General features: G+C 39.5%; 1 protein-coding gene across 3 annotated transcripts in view; it reads left to right on the top strand.

Moving 5' to 3' along the window:
• The first annotated feature begins 7,538 nt into the window (after positions 1-7,538).
• Positions 7,539-19,073, top strand: part of LOC121957073 (rho GTPase-activating protein 40) — a 28,709-nt gene continuing 17,174 nt past the window's right edge. The window contains exons 1-2 of one of the 3 annotated variants that reach the window (XM_042505609.1): positions 7,539-7,636; positions 9,759-9,894. Coding sequence is in view for 2 of the 3 variants with exons in the window: in XM_042505586.1 (XP_042361520.1) it covers positions 16,802-16,950 (149 nt within the window). In the remaining variant the exon portion in view is untranslated. Of the gene's footprint in view, positions 7,637-9,758; positions 9,895-13,787; positions 13,961-16,414; positions 16,951-19,073 lie in introns of those variants that run through there. The other 2 variants (XM_042505594.1, XM_042505586.1) reach the window with 2 other exon arrangements.

Genomic DNA, 19,073 nt, shown 5'->3' with positions numbered 1-19,073 from the left:
GTTTTTTGATATAAACGTGCTGAAAATCAACACATTTATTTAAATTACACAGAGTAGTAGATTACACAGTTATTGCAGAAACATGTTATTGCAAAAAAAAAAACCCATCAAGGAATGGGTCCCCTGTTTGTCAATTATAATAACAGAAGGATGATAACAAAAGGTATAACCCTTCCCCACCTTATTCCCCTCTGCAGCTTTGCATGCAGAAAGGTAAGTGCGCCCTCTAGTGGTTATTCTGGAAAATCACAAAAAAACCCATTGGAAACTGGTAATAAAGCTGCAGATAATGTTAAACCGTAATAATATCACTTTTGTCGCCAGTATCATGCAGTTTGTCATGACTTGCACTCCACACTACCGTCTGTGTGCTCTTTTTGTCCTGCAGGACATTTATTTTGTTGTTCTAGGGACTACAAAATGTTTATACTGACTCCTTTTGTAGTTCTCACATTATAACACAGGGAGGTGCTGGTGTGGTATTATACTTCGGTGGAACTGCAGCTCTGCTTTTGGCTGCATTGTGCCGACTTAATACTTAATATAAACTGAACATTAATCACAAAGAACATTTATGTAGATAGACAAACTGAACATTTTAAACTGACACACACAGTATGCTTAAGTACTGTCACTTAATATACCATGTTTGTGCTCTTGTTGTTCTTCCAGAGTTACCAGTTTGCTTTTTTAATATTCTTAGTTATTACACAATTTGCCAAAGACAGTCAAGTTTTAAAATGCATCATCTTCATCTCAGGCACGGGCAGATTAGGAGACTATGGGCTTCTGGGCACAGATATGCACAAGGTCCCACCACCGCAGACTTGGTTGTTTTATGTCCTTTTGTAGATGTTTTGTGTCTCTTTTAGGTAATTTTATGTCTTTTTTTTTTTGTAGTTTTTTTGTAGCTTTGTAGTTATTCTTTGTCCCCTTTATGTCTCTTTACAGTTCCTTTGCATCTCTTTGTGGTCTTTTGTGTCTCATTTGGTTGTTTTCTGTCTTTTGTTGTAATTTTGTGTCTATTTTAGGGTTTTTTGTGTCTATGTGGTTGTTTTGTGTCTCTTTTGGACATTCTATGCCTCTGCAGTTATTTAGCTGTTTCCCTCAAATTTTGTGATTTTGATATGATAACCAAATATTTGACAGGAGGTGAGTTTGAGCCCAGAATTCATCCTGAGTTCAGAGAAATGGGTCATCACTCTAACCCCAGTTTTATTTTTATGACATAATTATGCAATCACTCATTATCTTTGTCCCTCTCTTTCTTTTTTTCACCCTTTTTCGTCATCTAATTCCTCAAACAAACGTCATCACCGCTCGTGCTTGCTGAGCTCACATCCCACCATGAATACTTTGTTGCCCGGTCCAAATCAGGGTTAATCCTAAAGCAGGATATTACCATGAATGAAAAGAGAAGTGGTTAAATATAGCAAGAGACTTTAGCCCTGCTTGAATAACGTTCATTGTTTGCAAATTTATGTAATCACCCTGCTCATGTTAAAACTCCTCTTTGTGAACCAACAGCAGGATACCAGTTTAAGTAAATAAAAGCAGCTGTGGAAGGCTGTAACAAGAATACTGAATCTCGATGCATTAAATGACAAAAACATGCACATCAACATTAATCTGAACTGTCAATTCAAAGAGGTAGTGATGAATTATATTCGGTAACAAATTATTTATTTTTATTCTTTGTTAATTATTTTTTGATCATTTTGTGACATTTTCCTGTCCTGTTTCTGCAGCCAGATGTTATTCAGAAAACACACAATTTGCCTTTATGTTACTTTGAAAATGAATACGGGTAATATCACCTTGTGACACAGAGCAAGCTCAATAAAATGACTACATATACTTGTGATAAAATGCAGCACACTATTAAGTCATTCTTTTCACAGAAGGGAACATTTTCTTCACAACATAATCCACCCGACCACACAAGCAGGGCAGGTTTCACGTGCTGGTGTGACGTGAGACAGAGTGTGCAAGACAGCAGATGTCTGGCTCTTTTCCCAGATCTACTACAGCAAAGCAGCTGAGGGCCTTAAAGAACTTTGCAATCCCACTTAATGCACACATGTCAGTGTGTAAGCCAATGTTAAAAACAAAAAACATTTTTGTTGTCAAGTGTCAACATTTTTTTTCTGATCAGTGCATTTAAGTTTCACTCTGGGGTAAACAAGCAGGCAGAGTTCATGTTTGAGAAAAGGCTCAGTGGAGCTCAGTGTTAAAGGAGGCTAACCTGATTATTAGCATGGATAAGGTTCCTCTCTGCAGGTAGTGTTACAATCAATCATTGTCAAACTTGTTATGAGGTCATGCATGCACGCTCACATGCACAGACACTCCCATGTGCAGGTGGAAATATGCATACAGGTGCCAAAGACATTCAAACTCACACATCTGCAAACTCATATAAAAGCGTTCTGACATGCAAATGAGCTCACACACTCAAGTTTTACAATAGGCTCACATGTTTTGCACTTTTTTTCTAACTCACATATAATTACTGTACACAAAAAACTGTGCATCTCATTACTTGGTAATTTTAAAGATTTTCAGGTTGAATTGAAGGATTGAAGTTCCAGTGTGTAGGATTTAGGGGGATATACAGGCAGAAATGGAATATAGCATAATAAATGTTTTCTTTAGTGTATAATTTTTTTGTTACCTTAGAATGAGCCAGTTATATCCACACAGGGAGCAGGTCCTTGTCCATGGAGATCACCATGTTGCACCACCATGTTTCAACAGTAGCCCAGAACAGACAAATGAAAGACTGGTTTCGATACAAACATTTGCATTTTTGAATCAGCCCGTGTGGTTAGCAGCCCCTTTGCAATGAGAGTCAGAAATACACTGTTTTTTGTTTATACTGGTTTAAATCACAAAGTTTGTTTGATTTTGAATAGAAGAGATCATTTAGCTCCCAGTTAAAACCTCAAGAACTTAGGGTTATTAGGTTATCAGAGAAAAAAGGTGAGCACACATTCAAAGGTTGCTTGGCAAGCAGCCCGTCTGTGATGAACCAAACAGCACAGGAGAAACGCTGTTACATGAAGCTCCTTTATTCAGTGTTTTTTACTGGTTTTAATCACGTGGTCTGCTTGTTTTGGAGAGGAAGAGATCTCTGTGGATAATTTGGCTCCTGGTTAAAAAAAAAAGCTCAACAATGAACACTGTGGGAATTCTAACTGGGAGAAGTTTCAGATGGGTTTAATAAACACCAGAGTCCCAAATGAAAGTCAGTAGTTTGTGGGATCCATCCACCTCCTGCCTACACACATTTAGGATCCTGATATTTTGTGGTCACTGGCAGGATGACAACTTGACGGCATCCTTTCATGTTTTATGCGCACATTATCAGTTCTGTCCAGCCGCCTTCTCAAGTGACACTACCCGTGCGTGTATCATAAGGACACGCCTGGTGCTGTCCGGCCATCTGCTGGTGTGTTGTGGTGACCCACATCATGGAGACATTTTAGAGACATTCACTAGAGACTGCTGCTTTTAAGAAGCAGAGTTCAGAGTGGACCGAGGGGGACTCTGGGAAATGGAGTTTCAGGGCTTTGTTGTTTGGGCGGCTTAGCCTTCCTGCTAGTTAACTGTGAGCTCGCCGTGAGCATGTGTTGTCGCTGTTTTGAAGTGAGACTAAACTGACTCGACTTAGTATCCTCATCTCATCATTCCAGCACTCCCAAAGTATAATAACAACACCACCGGTTCTGTGGTGTCCACATTCCCAGCGGACGCTGTCCAACCACTTTCAGTTGGATGCAGAAGGTGGACGTATTTGATGAGTTCAGAAAGAGAGCAGGCTGGCAATCCTCACTGCTAGTTGCCACTAAATCCCCCTAAATCTTACACACTGCTCCTTTAAATAATCATGGTTGGTTCAGACGAGTTCTGAATGTCTGAGGCTAAAATATCTTTAAATAAGAGAATCTGCAGTTGTGTTAGCAGCTCTGCGAGGCTTTGCTTAGACACAATGGTGCTTTGAGCAAAATGTTGGCAAGCTAATATGCTCACATTGACAATGCTAACATGCTGATGTTTAGCAGGTTCAATATTAGCATGCTAATACTTGGAAATTGGCACTAAGTGCAGCTAATGCTGATGGGAATGTCATACATTTTGCAGATGCTAATTCATAAACCAAAGCACTGGACAACCTTAAATTTTGACCTGATGGTGCTAGATGAAGATAAGATATCCTAAAGAAAATTGCTATACAGCAGTTGCAATTCAAAGTGGGAAAAGTGCAAATGTGAAGAGTATTAAAATAGAGAGTGCAAATTTAAAAGGTCTAAGACAACAGTAAGACACAAGTAAGGTGCAAATCCCCCCAAAATATACAATATAGCTATACAATGCCAAAATCAGGTTAATAGTATAGATGATAGAAATATGCACAGATTAACGACGAGGATCAGTCCACAGGGTTGCGTATGAATATTGATATGACACACAGAGGATCATTTAATACAGTTCATTTCCAGGGGGATGAACATAAATGCCTAAAGCAATTTTCATGGCAATTTATCCAAAAGTTATTGAGATATTTCACTCAGAACCACAAAATTGTACTATATGATGGCGGTGGATGAAAATTCAGGGGATCACTGAAGTCAGTAGGATCCATTTCGTTTTATTTCAGGAAAAGCTGACTTTTTGGATGAACATGATTTTCTTAGAAAAGCATAGAAGATAAATGAATGCATGAATTGTCTCTGCACTGCTCTTTTAACAGTCAGGTTGTGTTGTATTATTGCCTCCATTAATGCCTTTCAGCAGGGGATGCAGTCATCTGCAGGCATATTCTCTGTCTCCATGGAAACGCAGAGCAGCCCGTAGGAGGAGTGGGCCAATGGGAGGGGGAACAAGCTGATGTCCAGGAGGCGTATAGCCCAGCCGAGTCTCATGTGGCTCCCTGAGATGAAACAATGGCAGGAAGAGAGTGGGATGCTTTACGGGCCCTTTGTGCTCTCTATCGCTGTGTCTGTGTGTGTTTTTCACCTCACATTCTCTCTCTCTCTGTCTCGCCCACACACACTTACACAAACACACATATTCACACAACCCTGGACTGAACCGGACAGTCTGCAAGAAAGCTGAGAGGACAATGAAAACAAAAACAGGATGCCAGAGAGAATTTATCTGTCCAGGAGGGATGATCTTTCCACCTCAAAGCTGCAACTAGACACACTGCAGGGGTGGAGCGAATGAGTCGGGCCGCGTTTACAGAATGTTTGGAATGGGATATCTACAAATAAATAACTCCCACTGCAGCACTGTGTCGACAGCAAGAGTGATTGATTTCAACGAGTGATGTGAGAGCCGTGAGAAGGCAGAGGTGAAAATGGTGTGTGTTATATATACACGCTGATTATAAGCACACCTGATGTTCACATATTAAACACCACAGAGATTCAATTTCCATTAGTCTGAAGTGTGTTTATTAAATTAACTAAACTACTAGTCATTCTTTAAATGTAGTTTAAAACATAGTTTAAAAAATGAAATTAAAATTTGCTCTTTATTCTGGCTCCTGCTACATCCCCTGGAGTCGAAGTGCTATGTTTGTTGACATTTTTATAAATGGCTATTTTAAGTGAATTTTTGTTGGATGGTGTGTTGAAATATTGTGAACAGTCTCAAAGAGTTTTTCCTCCTAATTTTATTATATGTCTGCAGAAAATGCTGTTTATCTATGTTATTAGTCTTGCAGTTTTTTGCTCATAAAACCAGGTGTTGAACAAATTAAAATTTGATAATATGGTTTAGAAAAGATGGTACTGTCGATGAAAAGTTAAAAAACATGAAAGTAGTAAACATTCATCCTGAGGGAAACATGAATGTTTATAAAAATGTCATGGAAACCCACACAAACATACAAAAACTGGTTCCAATCCATCTGAACGTTAAGATATTTCACAAGTAAAATTTTGGCCTGCTGGTGGCACTAGAGGAAAAGTCCGTCAATCATCAAAGCCATTAGGATTTATCCTCTGGGGACCATGAATATCTGTACTGAATTTCATCTCAATCCATCCAGCAGGTGTTTAGATATTTTACTCTGTACCAAAGTGGTGGACCACTAACCGACTGACATGCTATCCCTGCAGCTCTGCTGCCAGCTTGGCTAAAAATAACCAAAAGAGTTGTATTTCTACACAGCTGTGACTGTATTCAAGGACGCCATAGTCTAAGCTTGAGTCACATGGGGCTTTGAATGGGCATGTGTCATTTTAAATAGTTGATACATTGTTGATTGTGTGCATGAATATTCTTTATTGACCTTGGAAAAGGCAATCAATTCTCAGTCACTTACTGGAAATGATCTGACCATTAGCTGCATCCTGAGGACTTTCCAGTATGTCGACCTTGTGCAAAGAATATGTGTTGTTATTGACTCACTCAGAATCAAGTGTTATTTATATTCCAAATTTGTGGTATTTGCTCTGAAGGCCGCATTCTCACCATCAAGTGGACACCAGAGCAGTCTTATCGAGTCTTATTTATCCTATAAAAAAATCACATACGCTCAAGACATCTACATCTTGAATATATTAACTATCAAAGAAATTGTAGCCCCATATGTTTGGTTTTCTAATATCCATCCCATTCACAAAGAATGTAGCTTCACATTTTTGCTTGATGCTCAAAATAACAATAACCAGTTGTACAATTAAACAGGGAATAGCATTTATTACCATTTGATGTTGTTTTTATGTGTATCGTGTATGTGTTTGTAGGTTTTAGACCGAATAAACTACTTAGAAACTAAGAATTTTAGTGTTATTATACTGTAAGCAAGCTTAGAAAAGTTCTGTCTAAACAGTATTGTGTGTGGGTTTTTAAAAAAAAAGTTTTTTAGAATAAGAGTCAGTTCAGTTTGCATGATGCTAGCACTAGCTTTTAAATATTAAAATATTTACTTTTATTTAGGTCACATGTAAAAATGGAACAAATGCAAACAGCAGCAACAGTATTTTTCATTTTATACTGGCTATATACCTTACATAAGAGATAAATCAGATAAAACGAATACAAAAAAATCATAAAAAGATGATAAATGGGCTAAATGAACAGATAAACTACAAAAAAATGACCCATTTAAAAATGAGAGATGCCAGGCTTTTAAAAGGGATATTGTTGGTTGCAAATGGGGGTAGAGTTTAATTGAGGATGCTCTTAATCCAAATTACTTTGAAATGTATTTAAAGTTTCGGTAATGACGTCAAAAGATCATATAACCATGCATGCAGTATTTTTTAAGCATTTTCCTCCTGCAGACTATTACAGTGGCCGTTTTTTAAGCTATACCTTGCCTGTTTATGTGAAAAAGAAAAACCAAAGAGAAATATTTTGCAGAAACCAGTTGGTCATACGGCAGTTATTACTGAGACCCGGCGTGGTGACGTCAGCCGCAAGGTGTGAGGGATAACGTGGATGGTCATCGGAAGAGGAGAGCAGCCTCTCTCCTCCTCTCACAGGGCTCCTCTGCCGTCCCGCCATCTGTTTGTTGTCACCGCTCACAGCAAGTCTCATCACTGTTGTACTACAAGGAAAAATCCTCTTTTCACGCTCAGGCGAGCCTTCGCATCCGGCGATGTCGACGGTGTTTCCCCAGGTAAGAAACCTGTCTGTTAGCGTGTATCTCTTTGTTTTCAGGTAACTAGCTAACCTTTTAAAATTTGAAAAAAAAAAATCACTGATGTTGTCGGGTAAAAAGCTATGTTTATTATAAATGGAGTGTAAATTGTTGACTTAACATTAGTTATGTGTGTTTTGTCGTTTGGCTTTGCGTTTGTGGTCTCCGATGAGGAAGCCTTTGTGGTTGCTAGGGTACCCAGAGCTGTTGCTATGGGCGTTTTTGTTCTTCGTGCATGAGTTAAGGTGCACGTGGATATATAGATAGATAGGTAGATAGATAAAAGACTCAATATAGTTTACCTCACACAAAAAACTTTGAAATAGACTACATGTCAGTGAATTTTTAAGAATAAATAAGCTGATTTGTTACCTTTCCTGCCTTTCCAGTGTGTGTGCCATTAGTTGACATTAGATATTACTCCCACAGTGAACCTAATTTTATTTTTCAAAAATAATGCATAGCCTACTTGTTTGTATTACTGTCTTTTGATGTAAAATAATAATAATAATAATACAAACAATCAAGGGACTATACTTTATTTTTCAGAGTAAGGGGGTGGCTGGGGTGTGACTTTTTTTTCTTTTTTAATCATGACTCTCCTAGGGGCTACAAATATCTATTTTTGATTTACCGGTGGAAATGCACTTCCACTATAAATGACCAAATTCCACAGTTCTGGTGGTGGACTAATGGTGTGATTTTTGAGATTTTTTAAGAAAACATGCTTTTCAAACCCAATTGTACATTTTGGGGTTCTGGGGGTAGTTTTAAAATAAATACAAAATATAACCATTTAAAGTTGAATGTCGCTCCCTTAGGCCAGATCAAGAATCAAAGCTCCCTCCACAGTGCATTTAGCACCACCCCTCCTCTCTCATAAACAACAAACAGCCCTAATAAGTTTCACTTTGCTGCAGAAGAGCACCCATGATGTTCAGACTAGAAACTGTTATAGTATTGTGCAGTATAACCTCAGTGCTTTTTTTTCAGCTCACTGTCAGAAATGTACCATGTCAAGAACACATGGCTATTCTGTTACCCTGTTAGTACTAACATAATACCCTAAGAGAAAAGGCAGAGGGTGTGTGCTTACAAGTCAGTAAGAGTCTGTGCAAAGCACTACTCCTCTTGTAATCCACTTTTACTCCATATGGCGAGAGAAGAGAAGGTATTCCAGCTGTCATTGCTAGTATATCTTAAGCCCTGCACAGCTCAGGTAGGCAGCTGCGGTGAGTCACGTATACATGAGGACACATGGTGTGTTTTGGTTGACGCAATATGCAATCTGCTTCAAGGAAGGATTTGGATTCACAAAAACATATAAAATTAAATAATATCTGCTGTCATTAGCAATTGTGTGGAATGGTTTTGTGCAGGAGATATAGTCGAGGAAGGTAGTTTAACTTTATCATAAGGAGAGACATGCAACAGAGCATGTTTCATTTATTTAGTTAAAATCAGATGTCCATTTATAGCTTTTCTGTGGATACTCCCTGCCTGCTTTATTGCCTGTTTTTTTATTGTCAGTGAGTTATGAAATTATAAGGTGCTGATAAAGTCAAGTAAGGTGTGACAGTGTATCAGTGCTGGGTGGTAGGGAAAGAGCAACGAGTTCATAGTTGTCACCTTTTTTTTCTCTTGAGAATATGAGCCATGAACATCCAAACAAAGGTAGTTATTATCTCTCTAAACTTACTAGGCCTGCATATCCTCCACACCAACATAGAAATATGGCAGCTGAATCTGAACAAAAGTGTCGACAGTTGGTGATATGCTGAGCTGTGAGTACTTTTGTTGAATCTTAACATTTTTCTCACATAATAAAATTAAAACATCCCACAGTCTGTAATGAGCTTATTTTGTGATAATTTATAGATTCAGCCCACTGAAAACTATTTCACGTCCTCAGCTTCAGGTGAAATCATGCTATAAGAACACCTTTGACGGAAAGGAAATATCAGTGATGCACACCTATGCAGTGGCCATTGTGAAGTTTGCACTCATTTTGCCCTTGCATATTTTTAACAATGCATCAATATGTTTTTATGACCAGATAATTGAAGCTTTCTCCAACTCAACTTCCCATCTGTGCTTTCAGAACAAGTTCAGCTGCATTGCCCCGATGAATTAATGTGGTAAAACTTTGCGGCCATAAATAGTGATGAACGGAAACACCCACATTGCTGTGGGTGCCATGCAGGAGCTCCTTTGCCACAGCACAGTCCTGCATTTGTGTATGTATAAAATAAAAATCAAAGGTGCATGATCTAATTTTTCATCCTATTAAATCATCTGTGCTTGTGATAAAATCGCTCATCTCAAATTTGAACGTAATTTTCATTGGTTTGTGTGACATAGTGTTGTTGTCATTTGACTGAGAACTGGTATCAGCTACATGAAATTAACCCCGGCATTTAATGGCACTGTGCACCACTGTTGATAGCCTCTTTTGTTTCTGTGTGGTCATGCACGTGCAAGCATATACAGCATGCTTGCATGCAACCATGTCTTTAATTGTGTTTGTGTTGTGAGTTATTGGTTTGAGTAACAGGCTGCATCATTCTGGCTCTGTGTCACCATTTTCTTGTTAGTTAAACCATCTCGACGTGTCAGTAAGCCCGCCTCAGACACATTTTCTTCTTTTCTCATCAATTGATATTCACATTTTAAATATTTATCGCAGGCTATCAATGTAGTTAACCCCTTGAAACCTAGAAGACCATCAATTTTATGGTTTGGTTTGGAATTGGTGTGGTTTTGTTGTGAAAACATGGCTAAAAAGGCAGAAAGCAACTTGACCAGAGATGTTGCACAAATTGCAAGAAATTAGAAGAAAATGTCCTGAAAATAAGCTTTAAAAGAAAAAGAGAGAGACAGAGAGATGAGATAAAGAAAACAAAATTAAAAGATAGTAATAAAAAGGGAAACTATTATTATTATCTTTTAATTAATTTTTTTCTTTCTTTTGTTTTTACCTCTTTTTTTGCTAAATTTCTGGTAATTTTCTTGAAAATTGTAACAACTCATCCACTCGTAACTGTTCTTGGAAGAAATCAAGCCAATATGCTCAGTATTCAAGAGGTTAAAGCTGGCATTTTTGTCCTCGTTCCTCCATTCCTCTCACACCCTCCTTCCTCTTCTGTATTATCCCTCTCCATCGGCATTTGCCCTCTTTTCTCTTTTTACAAATTTTCCCTCCCCTGTATTCTACTCCGCTCCACTTTCCTGTCCTCCCCTCCCCTTCAGTATCTGTGCTCTACTTGCCAAAAGGTGGATGAGCAGGCCAAGAGGCTGAGCTGGCTGTCACATGCCATCTGCAGGGTCACAAGGTGACATGCCATCACGTTCTCCACTCTCCTTTTCCTCCGGGCGTATCTGCGAACTAAGGTCGCAGTGTCAGTGAAGGCGAGAAAGGACTTGACTTAGCAGCAACAACAGTCAGAGATACGATTCAAAAGAAAGGAAAGAAACATTTTACGGAAGGATGTGGTAAGAGGGAAGTTGCAGGAGAGCAGATATGGTGGTTTTTGCTGGACTTGAATCAAGGTGAGAGTCAAGAGAGTGAAACACAACACTGAGGTTACTATAGAGACCTCTCCATTGTTTTAGACTATGGAGAAACCTCTGAGAAGAGTGAGGAATAAGATATTGTGAGGAGAGAGAGCTGGTGGAGACGGCAAAATCCCGAGCGAGATCCCCGTGGTCTCCCTAATCTGTGTTGATCTGGTTAGAGTCAAACTGAGTGTAAGAAGTGACTGGGCAAACTGCCAGGGAGCTGAGACACCAGCAGCTTAGAGCACAGACTACGCTGATCCTGCCAGATATCTGACACTGCGCACCAGAGAGGAGCCACATTTGATTTCAGCCACACTAAATGAAAATGTCAATTGATTCTGCATTTAGTTTACAAGTTATATACTGCATGATTTGATCCGTTTATTTAATTATGGCTTCGACATGGGAAAATTTTTTATAGAGGAACACTTTAGAAAGTGCAGAAAACCTCATCCAGGAGCCGATTAGTTGGACTTTAACAGCGACTGAAAGGCTTTTACAGGTTTTCATTTTAGTAGGAATGTTTTTTTTTGACAGATGTAAACCATCGTGAGGAGGCTTCACTGGGCCTGTTACTAAATACAATATAAAGTGGACAAGAGGTACACTATCAGGTTTTCTGAACCAGACAGAACAAAACTGATATGGAATTTGTTTTCAATGGACAGAAGATATACAGTATTTTGCAAATATATTACAAGCTAAAAAAATATATCATTCTGCGAGTAGTCATGGTGAAAAGTACCAGCATGCACATCTGCAAAATCCTGAACAATGTATCAAGTGCACAGTTGTGGCGACGATCAAATAAACAGAAAAATATCCAATGACTCCAAATAAATTGACTTATTTAATGTGGGAAAAACAAACATGTTGCTGCTACAAAGCTATCATCGGCTTTAAAATGACCAGTGATGGGTTCATACATCAAAACAGAAGGCCACCTTAATCCACTGCCCTTTACCTCCTTGTTTTTGCAGTCCACCAGATGTTAATATTACAATTTTGGAAAAGCAAATATGTTTTTTAGGGAACTGCAATGCCAAGCGAATTACGTTTTATTGTATCATATGAGGAAATCTTATTAACAAAATGTTGGTAATGTTGTCACATTATCAGATTTATATCAATAAGTAGCTCACATATGTTGCTAGAAACACTGTATACTGTAGATTTATTACAATCTAAGATTACCCAACACTGCTGTCATACAAAGTCCAATCCTTGGTGGTCAGCCCTCAAGGTTTTCTCCTAAAGAGACAAATCTAGTAAATCTGATTGAAATTTCACTTTGTGAATGATAATTATGTCATAATAAGCCAAACATCTGTCTCAGCTGAGTTCAGCACTGAGTTTGTGTGTAAAAATTCAACTAAAGGACAGTCAGAGCCATTAAATTTCACTAAAAGAGGTCAAGGAGAGGGTGATCTCCCTGTCTCTGTCATCACTGGTGTTTAAGTGTCCTTTTCAAATGACTCTTTGTAGTAGTTGTGTGTCTCTTTGTAGTTTCTTTGTCTAGTTGTTTTTGGTCTTTTTGTTGTAATATTGCATCTCTCTCTTGTTTATTTGTGTCTCTTTCTGGTCATTTTGAGCGTCTTTGCAGTCGTTTTGGGTGTCTTTGTATTTGTTACATGTTTCTTTTGAGATCGTCTACTGTGTTAGGTTTAGTTTATCATACAAAAGTTAAAAAAAAAATGAGTAGGCAGTGGAGGCAGGGAGCTGGCTGACTCATAGAAAAATCTGTGGTGAAGGCTGAGCACATGAAAAAAACTAGATGGATAGATGGAAGATCTTTAGGCAATTTCTTCCCGTCTGCACAATCAGAAATGACTGAATGTCTACTAGCTCTTGAAACTGTTGAAACGGTATCTGGAGGGTTAAGTCAGATTTAAAGTTAGATCTTAAACCGTGTCAAATCATGTAATGTCCAAAAGATATAGCAGAGGACACAGATTGCATTGTGAGTTTGTGCCCGTCCTACTCTGCCATGTGTTCCTCCCTCTTCTTTGTCTGATCCAAAGTTCAAGATGCAGTGTTATTTCTTCCCTACCTCTAAAATTGTCTGTGGACATCATTGGACCAAGTGTCTTTCTGTCAGGCTGAGACCTCCCTGCTATTCACTGATATTCAGCCCAGCTGTAAATAAATGACAGTGACTTGGATGATGGCCTCCAGTTACCGATGACAGCCGTAAGGACAAAAGACCAGAGGTCAGCTGTGTTTGAGTAAATCAGTGCATGAATAAGTGACAACGCTGCCACTAACATAATGGACCATTTCCACTTTTCTTTGTCCCACTGGTGGAAATGGTGAAGCTCCACTGTAACTTCATCCGTACAGCTGGTCGGCCCGCCACTCAGTCAGACATGCAGCTGTTGTGTCCTCTACCTAATCCATTCACACAGTCTCTTCCCTCCGTCTGTGTCCCAGCCCCGGTCAGTTATTCAGCCACTTAGCTCCTCTCCTTACCCAGCCCCCCTACCCCCACCCCATGCAGACCTCCTTTCCTGCCCCAGGATGCGATGTAGTGACGTTCCTACCTACCAGCGCAGTGAGACCGTCCTTGTTCTAATGTGTTTGTGCACTGAAGAGACTACAAGGAAACGGCTTGCCAGCGGCAGGCAGCTGCTGTTTCCTACAGCTCGCAGCAGTTTGGGGGGACAACAGCAGGATGCCGTGGGGGAGAAGTGGCACGGCGGCCCTGCTGCTACTTTCAGGCAGAGTCATCGCGCGGGCCAAGGCCAGGTAGGATTAGGCCTCTGGTGCAGCTGTTGGGACGTGAAGCTCATGTATGGATTAACTCCACTGCTGCGGGGTAAAACAGGGTTTGGGTGCTGAGCACGGTTGTCAGCAGTTTTCTTCTGTGACTCCACACATTAGTTTGGCTTTTATTTCATGGGAGGGTTTCACAGTGCAATAGTCTGATGATCATTTTCATGTTTTTGGTGCTTTTTGTTGTTTATTTAGCGATATGGTAGACTGTAGATCTCTCAGTGTTTGAGGTTTTCTGTATCACAGGACATGCTGTGACAGGGGTTTGACGAGAAACACTTTCTCAAGTCTCTGAGCAAACTGTTGCATTCTCTGCAAGATAAGAGGCTTGCAGTGGAATTCAGCCACGAGGATTAAACACTGTGTTGCTTTCAACACGAGCCGCTATTTCAAGTGGATTACCGTATTCCTTGACCGGAGTGTGTTGCTTGGGGTTACTCTGTGTTGTTTCCCACAGTGCCTGAGTGTAAACGTAAGACAGCAGTTTGACATTTTGTCCATTCTTCTCCGGCTTCCTGTTTACTCTCTTGTCTTCATTCAAAAAGAAACAAGCCCAACACCCTGACATTTTCAGCAGTCCCTGTTTTCAATTGTGTATTTTCAAAAGTAGCAAGGAGAATGGGTTTTGTCTTGTGGCTAACTTGCTGGCATGGTGAGGTATGATTAACAGGGTAAAAATGAGACAATGCTCATTTTGCTCTTGGCTCTTGGGGCAAAACAAGGAAGCTTTCTTCCCGCCTCTTTATGATCTGTCCTTTGAGGGTCTCCACAGCATGGCCACTGGCATACTCAGCTTGAGGTCATTTTAGTTATGAGTCTGGCTCAAGACTATTTTTATCTTTCTGATGGCAAAGTTTGAGCCCTTTATTCCAGACACGAGTGGATTATGAGACAACGGGCCCCTGGACACTGACATGCAAATGGGCTCACTATCTCTCCTGCAAAGGAGCAAAACACAGATTTTATAGTTGTTAAGCCTCTCTTTTGTTGTTATTTTGCTTATTATTGTAGTCATGTGCATCTCTATGAGGTTTTAGGTCCCCTTATAGTGTTTTTTAAATCTTAGGTTGTTTTACCACTTTCTGCGGTCATTTTGCGTGTCTTTGTTGATTATTTTTGTCTTTTTGGTCATTTTGCATCTCTTTGTAGTCATTGTTGAGTCTCTTTGTGGTCATTTTGTCCCATTATGTTGTCGCTCTTTGTAGCTGTTTTGAATCTCTTTTTATCTATTTAGTCTCTCGTTATTTTTGTCGGTGGATATTTTGCCCCTTTTGTTGTCATTGTGGGTATCTCTGCAGCTGTTGAGTACCTTTTTGTAGCACTTTTGTGTCTCTTTTTTTCCTTTGTCTAGATGTTTTTGGTCTTTTTTAATGTCATATTGCATCTCTCTCTTGTATATTTGTGTCTCTTTGTGATCATTTTGAGTGTCTTTGCAGTCATTTTGGGTCTCTTTGTATTTGTCATTTTGTGTCCATGATTCCAGATACATTTTTCTATACAGAAAGATGAGTCTCATGACAAACTGTAGAGACTGACAGAACTAGTTGGGCTCTTCCTTGTAAGCTGCACTGCAGGTTTCTGCTGTATTTTCATGGAAATGCATTCCCAGAATCGTTCTTCAAATTTTCATTAATACCGACTAAATCTAAGTCAGACAATGGCAAACTTGAAAACGACACATACTTGTTAGGGTGACAATTTCTCCTAATCTCATTTGCAATCTGCCTCTGTCTATTTACATCCTCTGCTGATGTATAGGCTGTCATCAGCATGACAAGAGGGGATGAAAAAGTGGTGATGAGTCAGTGAATGGGTGAGGGGGGGCTGAGGGGTTGCAGTAGCTTTCACACACATGCAATGTTGACAGACCAGTTGCACTTGGGGAACTTGAGGCACTGTGTCTCGCTCGGACTCGCGCTCATACATCTCATCCAACACTCAGCCACCTGACAGTTATTTATGTCAACTGTTCAGTCCAGAGCTCAGGTATGAGGTTGGACTAGGACATGAGCTACGGATGTCGCAATAAGTAGCTATCCACTGCATATAAGGCAATGATTTGATTTAACGTACCACGTCAGGAGCTGTCACACCAAAAGAATCTCAAGGATTCAAGGAAGATTTATTGTCACATGCAGCAAACACTACAGTGAAACTGAGTCGCCCTGACCCTCCAACTGTGCTGATAAAAACAGTATAAATTTCATCCTTTGATCCGTTTGATTAACTTAATTCTTAGAGTAAAAGCAGGGAAAAGAGGTGATAATGTGCCTGTTTCATCAAAGAATCCTTGATTAATTAGCTCAAGCTGAATTGTGCAGCTTTCACTAACAGGCCAGTAAAGTGCCTGAGGTATACACATGAGTGAAAGCTTTCACCTGTGCGGCTTCATTGTCTCCGTCCATTAGACTTTCACGTGGACTAGAACAAGTGTCATTGTAATGTTACAGCCCAAAGTGCTTTAATAGTTTTTAAAAATGTCAAACATTTGTGTTTGAAAAAGATTTGATGTGCCGTCAGTAACGCAGGCAGGGCGTGTCACCTCTGGCGAGGGAGGAGACAGGTATGAATGATGTGTGATGTTCGAGGAGTCGTCACTCCCTCCTGCATTCCTGCTCCAGCTCACAAACTCGCCACACAGCCCCAAGACTCACTCAGTGAAACCTCACAACAACCCTTCCTGTCACCGCGCAGAGAAACTGGAGCAGCGGACAGATTTACACGCTGCACTCACATGGTGTTCAACCAACAGGACTGGATAAAGCTAGGTTTTGTGCCGGACTGTAATTCCTGGATTCTTTTAGCATTGTGGATATGGGAGGCAGAGAGGAGGTACTGGTGGGCAGGCTCGGGTCCACCATGCAGTTTCCACGCACCAGGCTGAACCATTTCAGGCTCCGTCCGAACCAAAGCCCAGTGAGGAGTAAGCGTGGAAAGTCCTCCTCACAAAAGAAAAAAGCCAGGTATGTGTGGTGAGATGGAGCTGGATCAGCAGGACTAAATTCACAAATGTTTGGCTGAAAGTTTGGTTGTTTTCTAGGCTTTAAGTGAAGTTGTGTAGATTGCACGCTGTGGGGTAAAGTCAGAAAATATCTTCAGTTTGATGCTGTGAAGTCTGTGTTTCCCAAACTGTTTTAGGCCGTGACTCTATTTTGAAAAACACATGATCATTGTGTGGTGGTTTGCAGACAAACCTTCATTTGTGGGTTAAACACAAGTTGATCTTGTGAACTTCTGAGTCAGTTTTATGTCAAAATGTTAGATTCCCTGAAGTTGAGGTTGATCCTGAATTCACTGCTGTGTGTCAGCTGTCTGCAGACCTCTCATCTCTCAGGCTTAATGTTGTTTGTCCATATGAGTAGCAGATTGTGAGTGCATGTTATAGCTTTGGACAGCTGTGCGTGTGACGGATGTAGTAAGCCAGATTTCTGAAAAGAAGTAATAATTATTATGTCTATAGTGCTCATAATAATTATTCCTAATTCCTAATGTCTATAGTGCTCATTAGGAATGCATCCATACTGTATTTTTTATTCCAGTCCTCACTTCCATATCTAAAGGTTATTGGATAATGTTAAGCATTGATCAGAGAGTAGATACTGTATTTTCTTTTCCTATTTAAAATCTGTTTTTTTTACAAACAATGTTGTTACAATTTGGATGTGACAAAAAACTGGACTCACAGTGAAGCTTAAACAATTAGTCGACTCACAGATAATGAGTCAACAACAATTGGGATTACTGAATAATTGTTTGAGTCATTTTTCAGCATACGTGCCAAACATCTGCTGACTCCATCTCCTCAGTTGTGAGGATTTGCTGTTTTTCTCTGTTTTACATAATTATAAATAGACTCTCTGAGTTTTGGTCTGCTGGTAGACACAAAGAAGCAATATGAAGGAGGAGTGTTTGGCTCTGCTGTGGTTGGCATTCTTACACTGTTTTCTGGCATGTTATAGACTAAACATTTGATTTATCTTAGAAATAACAGATCTGTCTGGTGTGGACTATCCCTGACACCCTCAGTGATGTTTATATTATTGCTGATACCAATACAGTACATTAGATCTATGTGCCTGGGAAAAAGCCCAAACAACTGTTGAAATGTAGGACGTTTTTCTAATGAAATCAAAGTTCAGACTTCACTGCACATACCACATTAGATAACATGCTACTGATGTATGCTGGAATGTAATCATACTGGTTTAACATCCCAAAAGCCAGAATAAATGTTGGCATTATACATTTCCGCAAAGCATGGATACGTTACATTTGTACGTTATTAGGTAGCAGATATGTTAAAACGTACTTTTTTAACAGCACTGTGGTTAACATGTAGTTATTTTTAGGTGCAAAGACTACTTGTTTATAACTAGGGAAATATAATATTTTGGGTAAGGTTTTAGTCGCGCAATATCAGCTGGAAACACAATGACGCCTTGGTACAAACTATACATTTCGTGGCACTATCCAAATGGAAACAGCGTTTGGTGACTAAATAACAACCATGTTTAGTGGCTAAAAAGCTTCTGGAAAACACAGCAATGAAAAACGACCGGTTTACCTGTTTGTTAATCTCGAATAAAAGGCTAAACGCTTAATCAAAATGTATCACAGTGTTATTAATAGTTATTGTATGTTATATATTAGAATTTAAATGGTTTTCAATGAAAATTAAGATATTTTAAAATTTTACGTTCTCTCTAATATCATAAATCATCTCGCAATTGCAACATCAGGTAAAAATAATTGCAATGTGATGTTTTATCATAATGTTATGTCCTACCCAAACTGTGGTCTGCAGGTAGGCAGCCATCTTGTTTTTGTTTTACGACATCCACCATACCCTCTACCCTCCGGAGATAAAATCAGCTCACATACTACATCAATCTAGAAACAATATGTTTGTGTGAAATGTAAAATGCCAATATTTTCTTTTGGCGACTGGGCTGAATTTAAAGACCAGTAAAAAATTAGCATGAACCGTTTTTCTTTGACAAATGATACTGTTTTTTTTACAGACCTTAATGGAGAAGTAGTTATGATGGAGTTTTTAGGGGTTAATGACACACCTGCATATAAAGAC

This window comes from Plectropomus leopardus, chromosome 2, assembly GCF_008729295.1.
Source record: "Plectropomus leopardus isolate mb chromosome 2, YSFRI_Pleo_2.0, whole genome shotgun sequence".
Classification (NCBI taxonomy): Eukaryota; Metazoa; Chordata; class Actinopteri; order Perciformes; family Serranidae; genus Plectropomus; species Plectropomus leopardus.
This window is presented reverse-complemented; position numbering and strand designations above follow the sequence as displayed.